The following is a 15,053-nucleotide window of genomic DNA, read 5'->3' as shown; positions in this document are numbered from 1 at the left end:
GGGTGCACAGTCATCAAAGACTGACTGAAACAGTGAAGTTTTCAAAAAACAACCTTAGTCCTAGAATTTGGAAATCATAAAGTTGCAGTTTAATGTGTATGACCACTAGGACTGAGGTAGGTCAGTTGTTCAACTGTGGATTATTGAAATTTGGGAATATATACGCCTTAAAAAACAACCTTAATGTGTAAATTCCTGAGATGTGGGCACAGACATCGAAGATCAATGTCCACCAGAAACTAAAGTAACTCCATAACAGCGAAAATGTACAAACATCCCAAATCCTAGTTTACTGGAATTTGAGAAAAAAAGACGTCATGGAATTTATATACATTCAATTTACAATATCGGCAGGAGAACGAATTTATTAACATCTTATCTCTGTGGCTCAGCTATAGACTACTCTAATTTTAGAGCAACAAAACGCAAGTAATCATACCATAATTGACACACCAAGGAACTTTGGATATAAATATTGCAGTTCATGAATTGTCGGTCCTCTTATGAGAAGCGGGATTCTCTTTTCAAGTGGTGGTGTTATTATAAGAGTTGGTTTAAGTTAAAACACGAACAGATCAGAATGGTTATCAATGTCTGAATGGATCCCTCTGCTTCTACTCACCCCTTTTACTTCTTGAAACAAAATATTTAAAATAAAACCAAACTGTATATTTATCCCCAAGTAAATTAAAATTTGTATCCCACTAACAATAAAGAAAAATGGATAGCAAGAACTAGATAATTTAAACTGTTGTAATGAACTATTGATAAAACATGTAGAATCAGCATAACAACACTTACCACTGACAATAGCTGTACTGATTCTTCTTTCACGGGATGACTCAACGGGACCCTCCGATACAAGGGATGATTCTCGTAGTAGTTGATGAGATCCACCAGACTCTCGAACTCTACGCTGCCTATGGTGTATAGACGACCCTCCAATTTAATTCGACAGTGTTTTATTTTCCTGTCGGCCCTAAGTAAACCATAAGAAACAATGATAGACCGAAAGGACATCCTTTAATTCTAACCAACCTAAAGCTGATGGTGTAACAGTTGACGTCGTTCTCGCTGGGCCGAACCAAAAAAGCACCCTCGGTCTTGATCCTCTTCAGAACCTCTTCCGCCTGTTGCTTCGTAGTATTTTTGTGATACCACTCCTCATTCTCGTGTAGGTTTGGCTCGGGCACCGGTTCCTGTAGAGTGATGGAAAAGTCGGGCGCCACGACCGGAGTAGTCCTAATAGAAAGGACAAATTATGAGCTATGCGTGTATACAACGAGAACAACGCATTCACCTGTATTGAGTGATGAGGCTGTACAAACTGTCAAAGAATCTTGCTTCGTTCAGATAATACCGCGTCTGTTGCTTGACTTCTTTGGATTTTATTCTGCAGTGATTCACCTGACCATTCGCCAAAAAGGACAAGCAATATTCTCCGACGAATGTAAAACTGGGTCGTACTAAAAATGTACCATCACCTATGTAAAAAAATATATATCTGAAATTAATGTATGACGGGGGAGAGAGAAAAGAAACTACCTAAATGTGCATATGCTTTCAGTAACTTTTCGGCTTCATCTCTGTTGGCTAGCCGTCCGTGAAACCACTTCTCACTGAAATGCAACTCTTCATTTGGAATATTTCCGTTGGGTCTTGAAAACGAACTAGCATCGTCTTCGTCATCATCCCTAGTTTTATATAGTTATCAGTTAAATTATTCTCAAGTTTCCCTAAACGAATTACAAACCTCTCTGATGCGTCTCCATCGTGCGGGTAATGACTGGTGTAAAACAATTTGTAATTGTTCAGAACGAAAAAGTGGGGCGACCATTCTTTATCCACGGGGTCTTCCAGATACATTACGCCGCTCTTGACAGCATTTCTAAAACACAACGTATAAATTTTATTGAAAAAAAACTATATTTTTCCCTATATGTTACCTCAAATCCATAGTATCGGTTGAGTCAGTTCTAGATATCAAGGATGAGCAATCCTCTTGACCCTCAGGTAATTTCTTGTGTTTTAAAATGATTTTGTGACGCAGATTGTATGGCGATGGTAATTCATTCTCATTCCTGTCGTATGGTCTTACAAGCAACATATCTCCAAAAACATCCTAATAATCAGTACATCGATTAAATTACTCCCAGAAGAATTCCTGAATGAAAGTTTTTCTTAGCGGCCGTAGACTAAATAACTTATTCAGTGATAAATCCCATTTTTATTTTGAAGTCCATATAAACAAAAAATAAACCGCAACTAACCCAAAAAAGAAACATCACCACAGATTCTTACACCACAGCCTTACACAAAACACTTTGCAGGTACGCTTTTCAACAAATTAAACCCCATTATAATTATGAACATTTTTGAATTATTTATAGAACACTTTGAAGTTTGAAATTCAAAGCTTTGATGAACACATTGTAAAACCGAAATGGTGAAATATGTAGGACAAATATTCACACGTTTGAGAGATTGCCAATCTTCGTTTTCCCGCAACAGCCTGACGTAAGATATTCTTAAGACACAATACTTTTCACAAGCCTGTGCTGCGTTTTTTTCTTTTGTTGTAATAATTTTGGAAAATATAGCACAGTGTTTCATACGTCTTTATATTTTAAAACGCAAACAACTTTTGAGAGTCGCTGAGATTTGTAATATTTGCAACTGACACCATCTATAGGAAAAAAACACAAACTTTTTACGTTGCAGTAAGACATGGTCTTAAAATAGTGCTCGAAACGAATTTGCCAATTTTGTAAGACAGTTCAACATGCTATATCTTTTTTCTTCTTAACTTAATAAGGCTTGTGGAAAATAATTTTTATTAGCAATAACATTAATATTCTTATTTGATGTGCTTTAATGTGTTGTGTGTTAAAAGCGTTCATATTCATCTACATGTCTCCTAATTTTACAACTTATTAATACTTGCTTGTAAGTTATTAGCCATTTCTCTCTGTTGAGGAAGTGAACAATTGTCCTCAATCGATAATATTACAGGATATTCCGATGTCGCAAAAGCGTGCTCCTTGATTGTTCTGATGACATCGATGAATCTGATCTTGGTGGTTAGTGTATGACCATGGTAGATGTAGGGAGTACAGCACGGCCCGTCCCAGCAATCTAATTCGATGCAACGACAGCCCATTCGCAGACAACGCGCATATGCTTCCACTGAAGACTCAGATGAAAACTGATCGCCTGTTAAATAGCTGGACAACAAGACCTCATCAAATCATACTCATAGTCATCAAATCAACTGTCACTTACGTATTATGAGAAGACGCAATCCAATAATGGCTTAAAGGTCTAGTCATGTCCTGATATACCTTATTCTTCTTCAAATCCCATAAGTCATTCTGTTTCGAAAATAGAAAGTCAAGGAACTCTGTTATGGTAAAATAGGGCTCTTGTATATCTCTGTGGAAGGATATCTATCTCTATAATTCCACTTCAATAAATTTTAAAAGTACTACCTCTGTGGGTCTCGTAAAAAGTCACAAATGAAATTCCTAACCAGCTCCTTGCTTCCTCCCATGGGGTCATTCTGTTCCTCCTTAAAAAATCGCTGGAGGTCATGTAAACTAACAATACTTAAATTCGATGAATACTGTTGCATTTTAGGAAAAATATCCCCAATGGTCTGAAACACCTCCCATTATCCTTTGGCCTTTTTTTAGTAGTTAGTAGTTTACTTACATTTTCTTCTAATATTAGCTTCTGATACAAAATGGTGAAGTCATCAAAACCGATTTCCGTCCGCCTTCTAATATCGACTTCATTAAATACCTCTCGTAATTTGTTAGTCGGTATCTTATAGTTAACTCTCGATAAAAACGTTTTAATATCTCTGAGACTCACCCTGTTCAAAAAAAGGATAATAAAATGAAATTTTAAAATGGTATCCTTACATTTCTCTATCACCTCCCATTTTATAAAATTCTCTTCTCAACCAACTTTGAACTTGAAGAGGATACGACGCGTTTATAGTATCTTTAATTAAGTAATTTAATCCCTTAACCCATAACTTTTTCTCTTCTTCTGACAGAGCTAAAAAGGGCATATTTTCATATCACTTCCTTTATACTTCAGTCCTACAAACTTACCTGCAATACTCAATACTCTCAACTTAAATTCTGTACCATAAAAAATTACAAAACATTTTTTGACATCTTTAGATCGAGCTTCATCTGGCCACTTCTCAAAGTCTTTTGAATTCTTCCCTAATCTTACTTCTTTAATTTCGGCCAAATCTATGGTACCTGTCAATAAGAAAAATTAACTACATACCCTTGCAATTTTGGAACTAACCAGACCTTCATAACTTGTCCTTGAAATGTTGGTACTTGTTCTAGTCCAAATAAGTTGTCTAGTTTCGCGCCTTATAGCAAGGGTTTTACTTTCCGGCTTCTTTCTCCATGAAAATTTGGTCACCAATGTACCCCTCTCAAGCTGGCTGATAATTTGTTCCATTTCAGGAATATATCCCGCACCATTGTGCAGTTGTTGAAACATTTTGTAAACTAAAATAAGTTCCATATTGAATACATAAGTTTGTACAGTAAAATTTCTTGTTATTCTTATACCTTCCAAATTATTATTAGAATTATTATTTAAAGTAAAATTATAAGAGCATTTTCTACATAATTTGCTTTTTAACATTTTATCGCATTAACATTAATGAACTTTATTAAAAGAATTTATCAAAGAGCTGAAATATATACTGAACTCGTTATCTCTACCTCTTTCAGGTATTTTCATTGTTCAACCTGTAACATCTGTTGTTGATAACAATGTAAATCGTTTGAACTTTATCATTCTTTTAGCTTAATTGACGTAGCATTGCATTGGTTTTATTGTTAATATATAACTTACCAATAATGTTCAAAACAAATCATGTTACCACTAATTTTCAAACTCATAGAATAATTTTTATTTAAAAAAAAACACTATAACTTTAATAATTATTATTTATTCAGAATAAATAACCTAATTCAAAATTAAAAAAATATAAATAAATTATACAAGAAAATTGAATTGTAATAGAAAAATAAATATTTTTAAATAAACATATATCACTGATATATTTAAATTACATCTATAAACTAAGGCCTAATTATATATTATGTAAAAGATACAAAACCAGGCAGTAATAAAAATAAATCCATGCAAAAAATAAAACTTACCTGAATACAAGTACTTTTGCAATATTTAAAAAGGGTATGTGTTATTTCAAATAATATATGAAATAATAAGCATATCATATAACTTAAAGAAAGACATAAAACAAATACCGTGATTTATAAAAATTGTGTATGTTTTATTTTATTTTCACAAAAAAATGTTTAAAAGGCAATAACAAAAACTAAAAAAACAATTAACTTCAACATATTTGACACAACGCAAAGATGTCAACTTAGTGATAGATGGTGTTGCATATCTTATTTGTTACTTTCTATTCAAACTACCAACATAATATTTTTCTGATGATATAATTAGTTTCTTTTAATAACAAGACAATAATGATTTATAAAATTATTTGTATTATAATTCGTAATACGTACATGCGCTACAACAATAATTTTAATACTTATATCATTAGAATAATATATCAGAAATAATATATCTTCAGAAATCTAGGGTAATCTTGTTTCTAAAAAAATATACTTTTGACGTATTGACATGTGGTTTTGTATCAGTCATTTAAGGTTCATAGCTGATGCAATAGAGGCTTTCTAAATATATGTTGCAGTATATTTCTTTTACGCTCTTTAGTAAAGTATAGTTACCAGAAAAGTTTTTAATACAGATAGTTCTATAAACATGGCTGAAGATGAAGCAGTAAGTATTTATTTGGAAGTAAACTGTTTTTAGGTTACCGTATTTTTGAAACGTGGATTAATGGATTTTATTTATTTTTGCAATATGTATACTTTTGATATAAGTATTATTTATTAATATTTAATACTTGTAGTTCTTTGATCCAACTGTGAAGAAAAAAAAGAAGAAGAAGAAGGCAACCTTTGATGTTGATGCTGCATTAGCAGAAGGTATTTTAGTTGATAAATATAATAAAAAATATAATTTATACATATCCAATATTCTAGGAAATGATAATTTAGATGGTAATGTTATTTCTGGGGAGAATGAATCAGCCCCAACTGCTGAAGATGGGGATGATAATAATGCAGACATTGATCTTGATTTCACCAAGCAGAAAAAGAAGAAAAAAAAGAAGCCTTTCAAGTAGGATTTGATCCTTCAGCCTTCATCAGCAGTAATATTAAATCAATATGATATTATTTTAGCACTGACGATTTAGAAAGCGCCTTAAATGAGGTGAAAGATGATAATGCAACAAATGATGGAGGAAATCAAGAGGATGAGTTGATAGAAGATGATTTTGACTTAGATTTTAATAAACTCAAAAAGAAAAAGAAAAGCAAAAAGAAGGATCTGGATGAGATTATGGCAGAGGTTGATGAAAAAACTGAAGATAAAGAAAATGGTAAGTAATACAAGAGGATAGTGTGCAAAAAATTGTTGTTTAGAAACATTGAAAATAATGTGTATTTTTCTAAAAATATGCTGCAATTTGGTGGAAAGAATAGTAGTGCCAGGTAAAGTGGCTGGATTTTCAAAAAGAATTAATATAAGTTTTGTATAATTTTTGATACATCAATCTGTTTTAGTCGATGATAACTCCACAACTTGGCTTGGATCTGACCGTGATTACACATACGAGGAACTGTTAAATAGAGCTTTTGAAATTATGAGGTATAAGAACCCTGATATGGCTTCTGGCAAAAAGCAGAAATTTGTAATGAGACCACCACAGGTTTGTTGATATTAACATTTTTTCAAGCAGTGATTTAATTTTTTTTTTTTTGATGATTTTATAGGTTGTAAAAATTGGAGCAAAAAAAACCTCTTTTGCCAACTTTACAGAAATCTGTACAACACTGCATAGGCAACCTAAACATCTTTTAGACTTTTTACTAGCTGAATTGGGAACAAGTGGTTCTGTTGATGGCAACAGTCAGCTCATCATCAAAGGACGTTTTCAACAAAAGCAAATTGAAAATGTACTAAGAAGGTACTACACTTTTGTATTGAATGCATCACATTTATACCATCAATTTTTTTTCATTATTGTTTCTAAATTTTAATTATTAATTTTAGGTACATTAAGGAATATGTAACTTGTCATACATGTAGGTCACCAGATACCATTTTGCAGAAAGATACCAGATTATTCTTTTTGCAATGCGAAACTTGCGGGTCGAGATGTTCTGTAGCTAGTATAAAATCTGGTTTCCAGGTAAGCTACAAGGACCACTGTCTTCGCGATAAACTTTTATTCCAATTATTTTTTTTTAGGCTGTAACATCCAAGCGTGCAGCAATGAGAGCCAAGACAGCTTGAATAGTCAAATAGTTTGCAATATTTATATTATGGTATTATATCATCTGCACTTTTAAAGATTTATGTTTTTTTTATACCAACCTCCTAGGATTTTATCAAGTCAAAACAGTAATCTTTCCTGGATTGGGAGAAAACAAATATATTTTTAAAGTTATTAATGTATTAATTGGTGAGCAAATAAATCTTTTTATTTCTATATCTCCGTAATGGATAGACTTTTATTCTGATTGTATTGAAGGGGGTCAACATGATCATGATCTATTTTGTTACATCTACAAGATACTAATGGCAAGACATTTATCGATGGTCTTCATCATTCTGACTTATCTGAAATTAAGATCTCAATTATGAGGTTTTGAAAGGAAGTAGACTTATTTAAAAGCTAAACAAACTACATTTTTGAAATACCATAATCTTTCCCTTATCTTGTCACAAACATTTTAATTCAACCGACGATACGTACCAAGCCTACTACTATTAAACTTTTAAAGAAATCGAATTAATTCTTTATGAGAAATTGCTATAAATTATAATTAGATAGTCATTTTATTTGTTATCTAGTTTGCAATAATACTGTATAATTTAAGGAATTAGGTTATAAAGATAGTAATGAGATAATCAATTTATTGGTTGCCATACCATAGAGCACTTATCGTTCTGATTAAAACAAAATTAATGTTTTCATTACCAAATCTATCCTGAAATCATCTGTTGATAATTCTAAATTCTCGGTATAAAAAGTATTCCACATCGCACCGCTTAGTCACATTTGTATGTTATACTTTAAATCCATTTCTCTGTCTACATGTGAATTAAAAGGTCTATGGTAATAAATCAACATGTAACTATAGTTCTGGTAGCTTTCCATCTACTAGACATATTGGAAAATCAATTTATGCAAGAAAAAAAAAGGGGAAGTGCCAGTTAAAATTAAGAGCAACTATTTTGTCACACTAAGATAAAGAACAATTTAATCATTTTCACTTTGGTATATTTGTTATAAAACAGGAATCTTTACAGTTTTCTTACACATTTCTCGTTACCTCTTCCATCAGTGACCTAATATCTTCTGTTAAACCAAACTTATACAACACATCCAGGATGATCATTCTCCAAAAGTTGATAAACCTATTCAATCTGAAACATTCGAGTATTTACAATAATGGTACCGATTTTTGATTGTTTATACTCACAACAAAGCTAATTCGAACCATAGCTTTGAAGGAGCCGAAACAAGTCTCCTCGTTACGCTTTGTGACGTGGTTTCGAAGGCGGCTTTGCTTGCTATCCGAGCCAGAACAGAGTAACGGTCGATGGGACTTCCATGATCATGTGATATTGCTCTCAAGGTGTTTAGATTCCTAGAATTTAATTTAATAAACAGATTTAATAGAGTATTAGAGATCCCTTTAGTGAAAACTTACCTAATAACCAATAACAACGTTCGTGGCATTTGTTGTAAACATCTCACGATTTGATCAAACCTTTCACCAGCTGCCCGCCTCATATACTTCTCTTCTGAATCAGTTAGCTTGGCTTTTAACTTGAAACCGGATGATCTCAATGGAGCTTGCGTCAATACTTCCGCAAACATTTCATAATCTACGAAAAATCCCTTAGTTTTGTTGACATTTACATAGTGATAAATCACCATCTACTCCTAATAGTGTTGAATATTTCCTCATCTCGTCTCTATTGCCCAGTACAATAGCTTTCCACATGAAGCTGAGATTGAGTCTGTCTTTATCGGATATTTTCTGATAAAGCCCGTGGTCGATAATGACTAATTGGGTTTTTCCGTTCTGTTTCCTGATCATAACTAAAATATAAGTAATTAAGTAAAACTCATGAGTGATAAGCACAACTTTTTACCATTCCCTGGGTGTGGATCAGCGTGAACAAAACCCGTTTTGAAAATCTGATAACCGAAAGCTTCAAATAGTTTATTGTTAATTTCAGCTAAAGAGAAATTGTTCTCTCTCAGTTTGCCCTCGTCGCTGATTTTAATACCATCCACGAATTCAGTCACTAGAACTCTCTATAAAAACAAGTCAATTAAGTGTGAGATTGGTGTAAGGAAGTAGAGATGAGCTTAAGAACGACGATTAGGTATACTAGTGACGACTTTTCTTTTAACATCTTCATCATCGATTCATAGCCGCTCCTCGGGTATAGTTTCTACTTCTCAACCAGTACACAGCTAGTGTTACTGCAAGACTTTGAATATTCTTCACCAAATCTCGCCAATATTGACGATTAGCTCAAATGGTCTGGCCTCTTAGTGTCCAATTTTACAAATAGCTTTCTAATATATTAATCTATGTCTTTTTTGGAACTATTTATTACACCTTCCTTGGTCTATTGCGTAGTAGTACCAAACCAAACCTATCAATTTTTAATATAATCTCAAAAGGATACACGCAGAATTTGTTTTAAGTTTTTGAAAGGTTTCTAACATACAAAAGAACTGTCAAGCATGCAGAAGAGTTGGATTTTAGACCTGATTTTGTTAGTTGTATAGTCTTTCTCTTCTTCTACACACACCATTTTAGACAAGCAAAGGCTTCTGCAGCTTAAACGATTCAGCTTATTACTTCAGACATTTTCGAATGTCACATTCATTTCCGGTATTAATAATCGTGTAAAGTAAAGTATTTAAACTACCACATTTGTTCTAACAGAATGCTAATGAGATAAAGCTTGGCTATTTCTTTGACTTTTCATAACAATCTAAGTCACTGCTACTTTATTTTTATGGCTTCTAGTTCTTGTTGAGTCTCTTATATGTTGTTTGTATAGTCATTACGATATAAAAGACATATTTGCTTTAGGTAGCTCCAGTGGCGCCTTTGCCACACGGAAACTATCTATTCTGCTTTTAACTAGCACAAAAATTACGTCACTTAGAACTGCGTAATGATAATTACAGGTACTACTAGCTATATAGATTATCGCTGAAATATAAGTCGCCTTGTAAGTATAGCTGTGCTTCAATAATTGCTTGTTATATACTGAAAGAAACAGTTTTTTTTAAAGCAGATAGTTGTTAATCAAAATATTCCTATGATCATCCTTTATGGTAGTCTATTTTGTTTCTCTGTATTCTAAAAGTTTAACTGTCACCTATTTTGTTACTTATTGCTTTACATTGATTATAAAATGTTCTACAGAAATACTCAGAATTTTAAACCCTGTAAACTGTGTCATTAAGTTCTACATGTTGAGATGTTTTAAAGAGAAGTCTAGAGTTTGATTTTTTAATAATTTATATTTAAGTAGAATTATATTCAGTTGATTATTTCTTAGTTTCTGTTTTCTGTAGGTGGTTGTTTTGTTTCTTTATTAACTTTTGACCATAGAGATTAATCTGTTTGAAATAACTTAAAGTAAGTAAATCTAAAACTAGAAACAATCAATAAGAAAGCCGCCTTTTATGTCAATAATGCAACGGTAAACATTTAATGCATCTACCATATAGCCCGGACCTTGCTTCGTCTAACTAGACTAGTATTTTGTTTTGTCCAAATCATTTGGTTCAGTTTTCGCCCAAAAACTCCACAGTGACAAAATTACGAAGTTGTCCGGAAAACGACAAGTGGTTGGCGGTTAAAATTAAAAGATGAAATAAAAGATAAGATTAAAAATAGAAGATGAAATGTAGAAGAATAACTTAAATTTCAAAAACAAAAAAATCACTTTTCCCTTGCTAATTACATTAACATTTTAATTCAGGGCATGTTGTTATTGAATTCAATGAATTCTTGCAGTGTTGTTAACCATCGCTCATCTCTACGAGGAAACATTGAATGGAATGAACTGAAATTAAGCCAGTGGATACAGCGACCTGAATGTTACTTACTACACTTCCATACCGTGTTAGTGTACTTCCACAGAACCCTGGGTACATGGACGTACTTCAGGTGGTTCAAGTCCCTGGCGCATTTCTCCGCGTTCAGGCCCTCATTCACAAAATCCAGCTCTTGCTTCAAGGCGTCGACGAAATCGTCCAGTATCCACGTGAAATCCACTTTGGGATGCATCCATGCGCCAATCTTCAGCAGTATATTAATGGTCATCACGTCGCTGGACAATCGCTTTCGGAGATCATTGTACTGTACCTTGACAGCTACTGGTTGACCTTCTTTCGTCGTAGCCTTGAACACCTACGGTTCGTTAAAAGAAAAAAAACATAACGAAATATATAACGAGAAAAATACGTGTTTATTGTTTATTTACTTGAGCAATGCTGGCCGCTGCCAATGGCTGGGTATCAAAACTTTGAAATATTTCATCTGGAGTCTGTCCAAAATCTTCACGAAATACATCATATAATTCCTCTTTATCTCTGGCCAAACATTTATCCTAAAATATTAGATTTCAGATTCATATTTTAACTATCGATATCATAGCTTAAAAATTATGATAGTTCGCACTCAAAATAGATTATTCTCTTGTGTTTCTCTCATACAAGTATCGACTATCGATTAACTTTGCTTTTAGATATATACATAGTAATTAAAATAAAATAACCAATGCAGGTCAACAAAATTTATGATGTCAGTACAGCGAAAAATTGCCGCATAAACTTAGAATTTTGATTTACAACGTTTGCCAGTTTGTAAACACTAATTATTATCACTATGTTTTGAAGAATGTTGTAGACATTAGACAACAAAGTCGATCATAACCAACACAAATCGAATGTTATAGATTAATTCGGTTATTAGTCCTTACCATAATAAAATAGTAAATGCACGCCATAAATAAAGTCGAAATGTAAAATTTGGAACGGATTTTGCCTTATCATTTTAGCCTTTTTTCTATGGCCTAGAACTTCTGTTCAAACCACCGCGGAGTGCAGACGTACCTTCCAGAACGCTCTGTTGTAAAAAAAACATCTGAGTTACTATTGGTGTCATAAAAGTGCCGGTCATAAAAAGCATGGCGAGAACGTGATTTAAAACGTGAAATTTAAAATTTAGTTTTTATAAGCTCAAGGCTCTACCTTCTAGGAATTTTCTTTCTTATTTTCGGAACGGTAAATCGAGCGAGTAAAAGATGAGACGCGTAAACTTAAAAATTTAAATTAAACATTTAATAGCTATTAAGTGGTCTGTACGCTTAATTTCAATACATAATGGCTAATCGACAACACCTTGCTATTGATTTATCAATTGGATTACCTGCTATTCGAAATAGCGATCAAGTGTCAATAACTCAAACCCCTCAAATGCCAGAATGGAACATTGTTACAAACAAAAAACGCTTGAGAAGTCCGGAAGAACAAGTTGTCCGAAAACAAACAAAAATTGGCGACTACTGGCTTCAAAAACCTATCCAAACATACAACAGTTTCAGTGCCCTGACAGAAGAGGCAGAAGATAACCAGAACAACAAAGAAAACTAACCAAAAACAATTCCCAGACCACCCTCAGCAACAATATATAACGTAGGTGTTGTTAAACATCTGCATGACTTGCTCAAGACAATATGTAATACGCATTTCAACTTGATGATGTCATAAATTTTGATGATATGCATTAGTTGTTTTATTAGATAGACTTTAAGTGACACTTTCCATATCCGACATTTTCATTGTTGTGGAAAATTCCTTTTTCTATATTCCACATCTGTTAACTGTCAAAATATAAATAATCTAGTTGTTTGGAAGCAATAAATGTTAGTACTATTGCCATAAATGAGAATTTTGTTATAATTGATCCGGATGCCTTGTTTCAAAGAATATAATTTGTTATTGTAAGAATGCGAATCCGTAATTATTTTAAAGGCCGATACTTATTTACTTATTGATAGAGAGGAAGTTACGGAATTGCTTAGGGCTGCAAGTAGTCTTAATCCAGCCCTGCGCCTATTCCAAATTCTTACTCCATCCCAAAAAAGATTAGAAGTAGAAAATTAAGGCAATGTGAAAGAACTCAACAAACCGCAGATATCTTGATTTTTCATAGGAGAACTTCTTTACTGATCAAACTTGCAGTAGTGGAATCTTCTACAAAATGATGTTATTTGATCAACTTATCCGTTGCAGATCCAATTCAACTATATTTTTCAATAGTGTAGAATGTTGATGCATATATAGTTAACACATAACATTTTCTTTAAAATGAAAAACTTTAATCTATTGTACATAATAAAACTAGAGTTAATGAAAAGTTTCTTCTATCACATTCGTTATTTTTAATGTAACATGACTCATCAAACTTTTTTTCGCATTTAGAACAATGTAATTTTACCTGTAATATCTTTAAAGTGTCTATATACTCTTTGGGTAAAATGTGACTCAGCGACACAAGACCTTGCCCCAATTTAATGTAGGTGCCGCCATTTTGCAGGCATCCGTCTCGTATTCTTTCGGCACATCTTTGGTGAATCCGACTCATCATTATTTCATAGTTTGGTGCATTCTCCATCAGACCCGACATGGAGAAGTAATAGTCCAACGAAATTGCCAGACCGACTTTGATAGATCTAAAAATGGCAAGTTTTATAAAAAAAATGTAAACAAAAACAAAACGTTCAGTTGTCTCTAAACCGGTCTCGTATATACATACCTGGCAAATCTCAAAGCACCCTTCGCCCCAACCACGATGTTGTCGTCGATATTTCTATCATTTAGGGTGGCGATGGCTAAACCTCCCCCAAAGCCGGCTACGACGTATCGACGGTTTTTGTATTTGGATCTCGAAAGTAAACAGTTACGAATCGCCCGTCTCAATGCCATTATTTCGTCCTACGCTCCCAGCTGGCTTTGAAAAGAACGATATACATTATTATTCTATGCGGTGGACATTTTAAAATATGTATATAAGCGTTGTGTTGGTAAAGGTTCTATTCCACATAAATTATTACGGGTTGTCGACAAAAAAACACTACTTACATCATCCAACTAAAAAAAAACAAGTATAAATAGCAAAAGTTAATGACACTACAGATTCATATTATTTTTTTATTTACTAATAACGATATACTACAAGAAACTATATAAAAATTAAACTTTGTCCCGTTAAATGTCACGATTTAACATACTTGTTAATAATAATAAGTCCTGGTTTGTTTAAAAACAAAAACAGTTGGACCCAGATATCGTTATAAGAGAAATAATAATATAAAAAAGTAAAATCAATTGTTAACTGAGATTCTACTATTGAGATATGGACTAAAAACATAAATAAGCAGAATCTAATGTTTTTAGAAAAAATGGTTTTAAGGTAGTTTTATTTAGAATAAAATAGGTTTATCAGAGGTAGACAGATTGTGACATTTCAAAAAATATATTTAGAAAGTTGGAGGTAGTCATTTTATAGCAGAACTTCTATAGGGATAGTTTACGAACACTAATAAACAGATGATCCTTTTAGAAATACTACTTCATAGACAGTAATGAGATTTTGAAATACATAGTTTAGTATATAGAAGGGTATCTCAGGAACATATGTGTTATTCAAAAACAATTTGAAATATTACTAGATAAATATAACAAACTAGATCCTAGATAAAATTGATTATTCCTACAGAGATAAACAGCTAAAATTTCAAGGGTACCCAGCAAGAGAGAGAGAGAGAGGAAGAGATGGAAATACCATTTTAAGGGGTCT

At 32.9% G+C, this 15,053-nt stretch overlaps 3 protein-coding genes and 1 long non-coding RNA gene across 15 annotated transcripts in view; 2 read left to right on the top strand and 2 right to left on the bottom strand.

Moving 5' to 3' along the window:
- The window catches only part of sl (small wing phospholipase C gamma 1), a 29,268-nt gene extending 23,832 nt beyond the window's left edge, over nucleotides 1-5,436 (bottom strand). Inside the window, exons 1-14 of the mRNA XM_076407183.1 lie at nucleotides 5,199-5,436; nucleotides 4,329-4,535; nucleotides 4,119-4,274; nucleotides 3,924-4,062; nucleotides 3,712-3,874; nucleotides 3,489-3,655; nucleotides 3,283-3,432; nucleotides 2,945-3,224; nucleotides 1,947-2,122; nucleotides 1,754-1,888; nucleotides 1,546-1,694; nucleotides 1,301-1,484; nucleotides 1,039-1,242; nucleotides 802-979 (exon numbers count right to left, since the gene is read on the bottom strand). Of these exons, the coding sequence (XP_076263298.1) occupies nucleotides 802-979; nucleotides 1,039-1,242; nucleotides 1,301-1,484; nucleotides 1,546-1,694; nucleotides 1,754-1,888; nucleotides 1,947-2,122; nucleotides 2,945-3,224; nucleotides 3,283-3,432; nucleotides 3,489-3,655; nucleotides 3,712-3,874; nucleotides 3,924-4,062; nucleotides 4,119-4,274; nucleotides 4,329-4,527 (2,280 nt within the window). The 5' untranslated portion in view covers nucleotides 4,528-4,535; nucleotides 5,199-5,436. The remainder of the gene's footprint in view (nucleotides 1-801; nucleotides 980-1,038; nucleotides 1,243-1,300; nucleotides 1,485-1,545; nucleotides 1,695-1,753; nucleotides 1,889-1,946; nucleotides 2,123-2,944; nucleotides 3,225-3,282; nucleotides 3,433-3,488; nucleotides 3,656-3,711; nucleotides 3,875-3,923; nucleotides 4,063-4,118; nucleotides 4,275-4,328; nucleotides 4,536-5,198) is intronic.
- LOC143198166 (uncharacterized) lies at nucleotides 2,760-4,579 on the top strand. The gene is made up of 2 exons (XR_013006174.1): nucleotides 2,760-2,946; nucleotides 3,013-4,579. It is a non-coding gene; the product is annotated as an uncharacterized LOC143198166 (long non-coding RNA).
- Nucleotides 5,437-5,694: 258 nt separating the features above from the next.
- eIF2beta (eukaryotic translation initiation factor 2 subunit beta) lies at nucleotides 5,695-7,633 on the top strand. 2 transcript variants are annotated; one of them, XM_076407215.1, is made up of 8 exons: nucleotides 5,695-5,853; nucleotides 5,987-6,062; nucleotides 6,120-6,258; nucleotides 6,321-6,520; nucleotides 6,705-6,850; nucleotides 6,915-7,108; nucleotides 7,195-7,333; nucleotides 7,393-7,633. In XM_076407215.1, exons 1-8 carry the CDS (start codon nucleotides 5,836-5,838, stop codon nucleotides 7,435-7,437), a joined length of 957 nt encoding a protein of 318 aa, XP_076263330.1. In that variant the 5' UTR covers nucleotides 5,695-5,835; the 3' UTR covers nucleotides 7,438-7,633. The 2 variants fall into 2 exon arrangements, with proteins under 2 accessions (XP_076263330.1, XP_076263329.1); XM_076407214.1 differs by having other exon boundaries at nucleotides 5,987-6,258.
- Nucleotides 7,634-8,406: 773 nt separating this feature from the next.
- Nucleotides 8,407-15,053, bottom strand: part of Adck5 (aarF domain containing kinase 5) — a 37,294-nt gene continuing 30,647 nt past the window's right edge. For 6 of the 11 annotated variants that reach the window (XM_076407204.1, XM_076407203.1, XM_076407210.1 and 3 more), the window contains 9 exons: nucleotides 14,010-14,204; nucleotides 13,692-13,926; nucleotides 11,674-11,799; nucleotides 11,310-11,600; nucleotides 9,310-9,475; nucleotides 9,089-9,256; nucleotides 8,862-9,039; nucleotides 8,631-8,798; nucleotides 8,407-8,574 (listed from right to left, as the gene is read on the bottom strand). In XM_076407204.1, the coding sequence (XP_076263319.1) occupies nucleotides 8,463-8,574; nucleotides 8,631-8,798; nucleotides 8,862-9,039; nucleotides 9,089-9,256; nucleotides 9,310-9,475; nucleotides 11,310-11,600; nucleotides 11,674-11,799; nucleotides 13,692-13,926; nucleotides 14,010-14,179 (1,614 nt within the window). In that variant the 5' untranslated portion in view covers nucleotides 14,180-14,204 and the 3' untranslated portion in view covers nucleotides 8,407-8,462. The remainder of the gene's footprint in view (nucleotides 8,575-8,630; nucleotides 8,799-8,861; nucleotides 9,040-9,088; nucleotides 9,257-9,309; nucleotides 9,476-11,309; nucleotides 11,601-11,673; nucleotides 11,800-13,691; nucleotides 13,927-14,009; nucleotides 14,205-15,053) is intronic. The other 5 variants (XM_076407205.1, XM_076407209.1, XM_076407207.1 and 2 more) reach the window with 1 other exon arrangement.

This window comes from Rhynchophorus ferrugineus, unplaced genomic scaffold (genome assembly GCF_030347505.1).
Source record: "Rhynchophorus ferrugineus isolate W39M unplaced genomic scaffold, kcgeb_rfMv2 rfM6, whole genome shotgun sequence".
Classification (NCBI taxonomy): Eukaryota; Metazoa; Arthropoda; class Insecta; order Coleoptera; family Curculionidae; genus Rhynchophorus; species Rhynchophorus ferrugineus.
The sequence above is the reverse complement of the archived record's forward strand: the minus strand, read 5'-3'. Positions and strand labels throughout refer to the sequence as shown.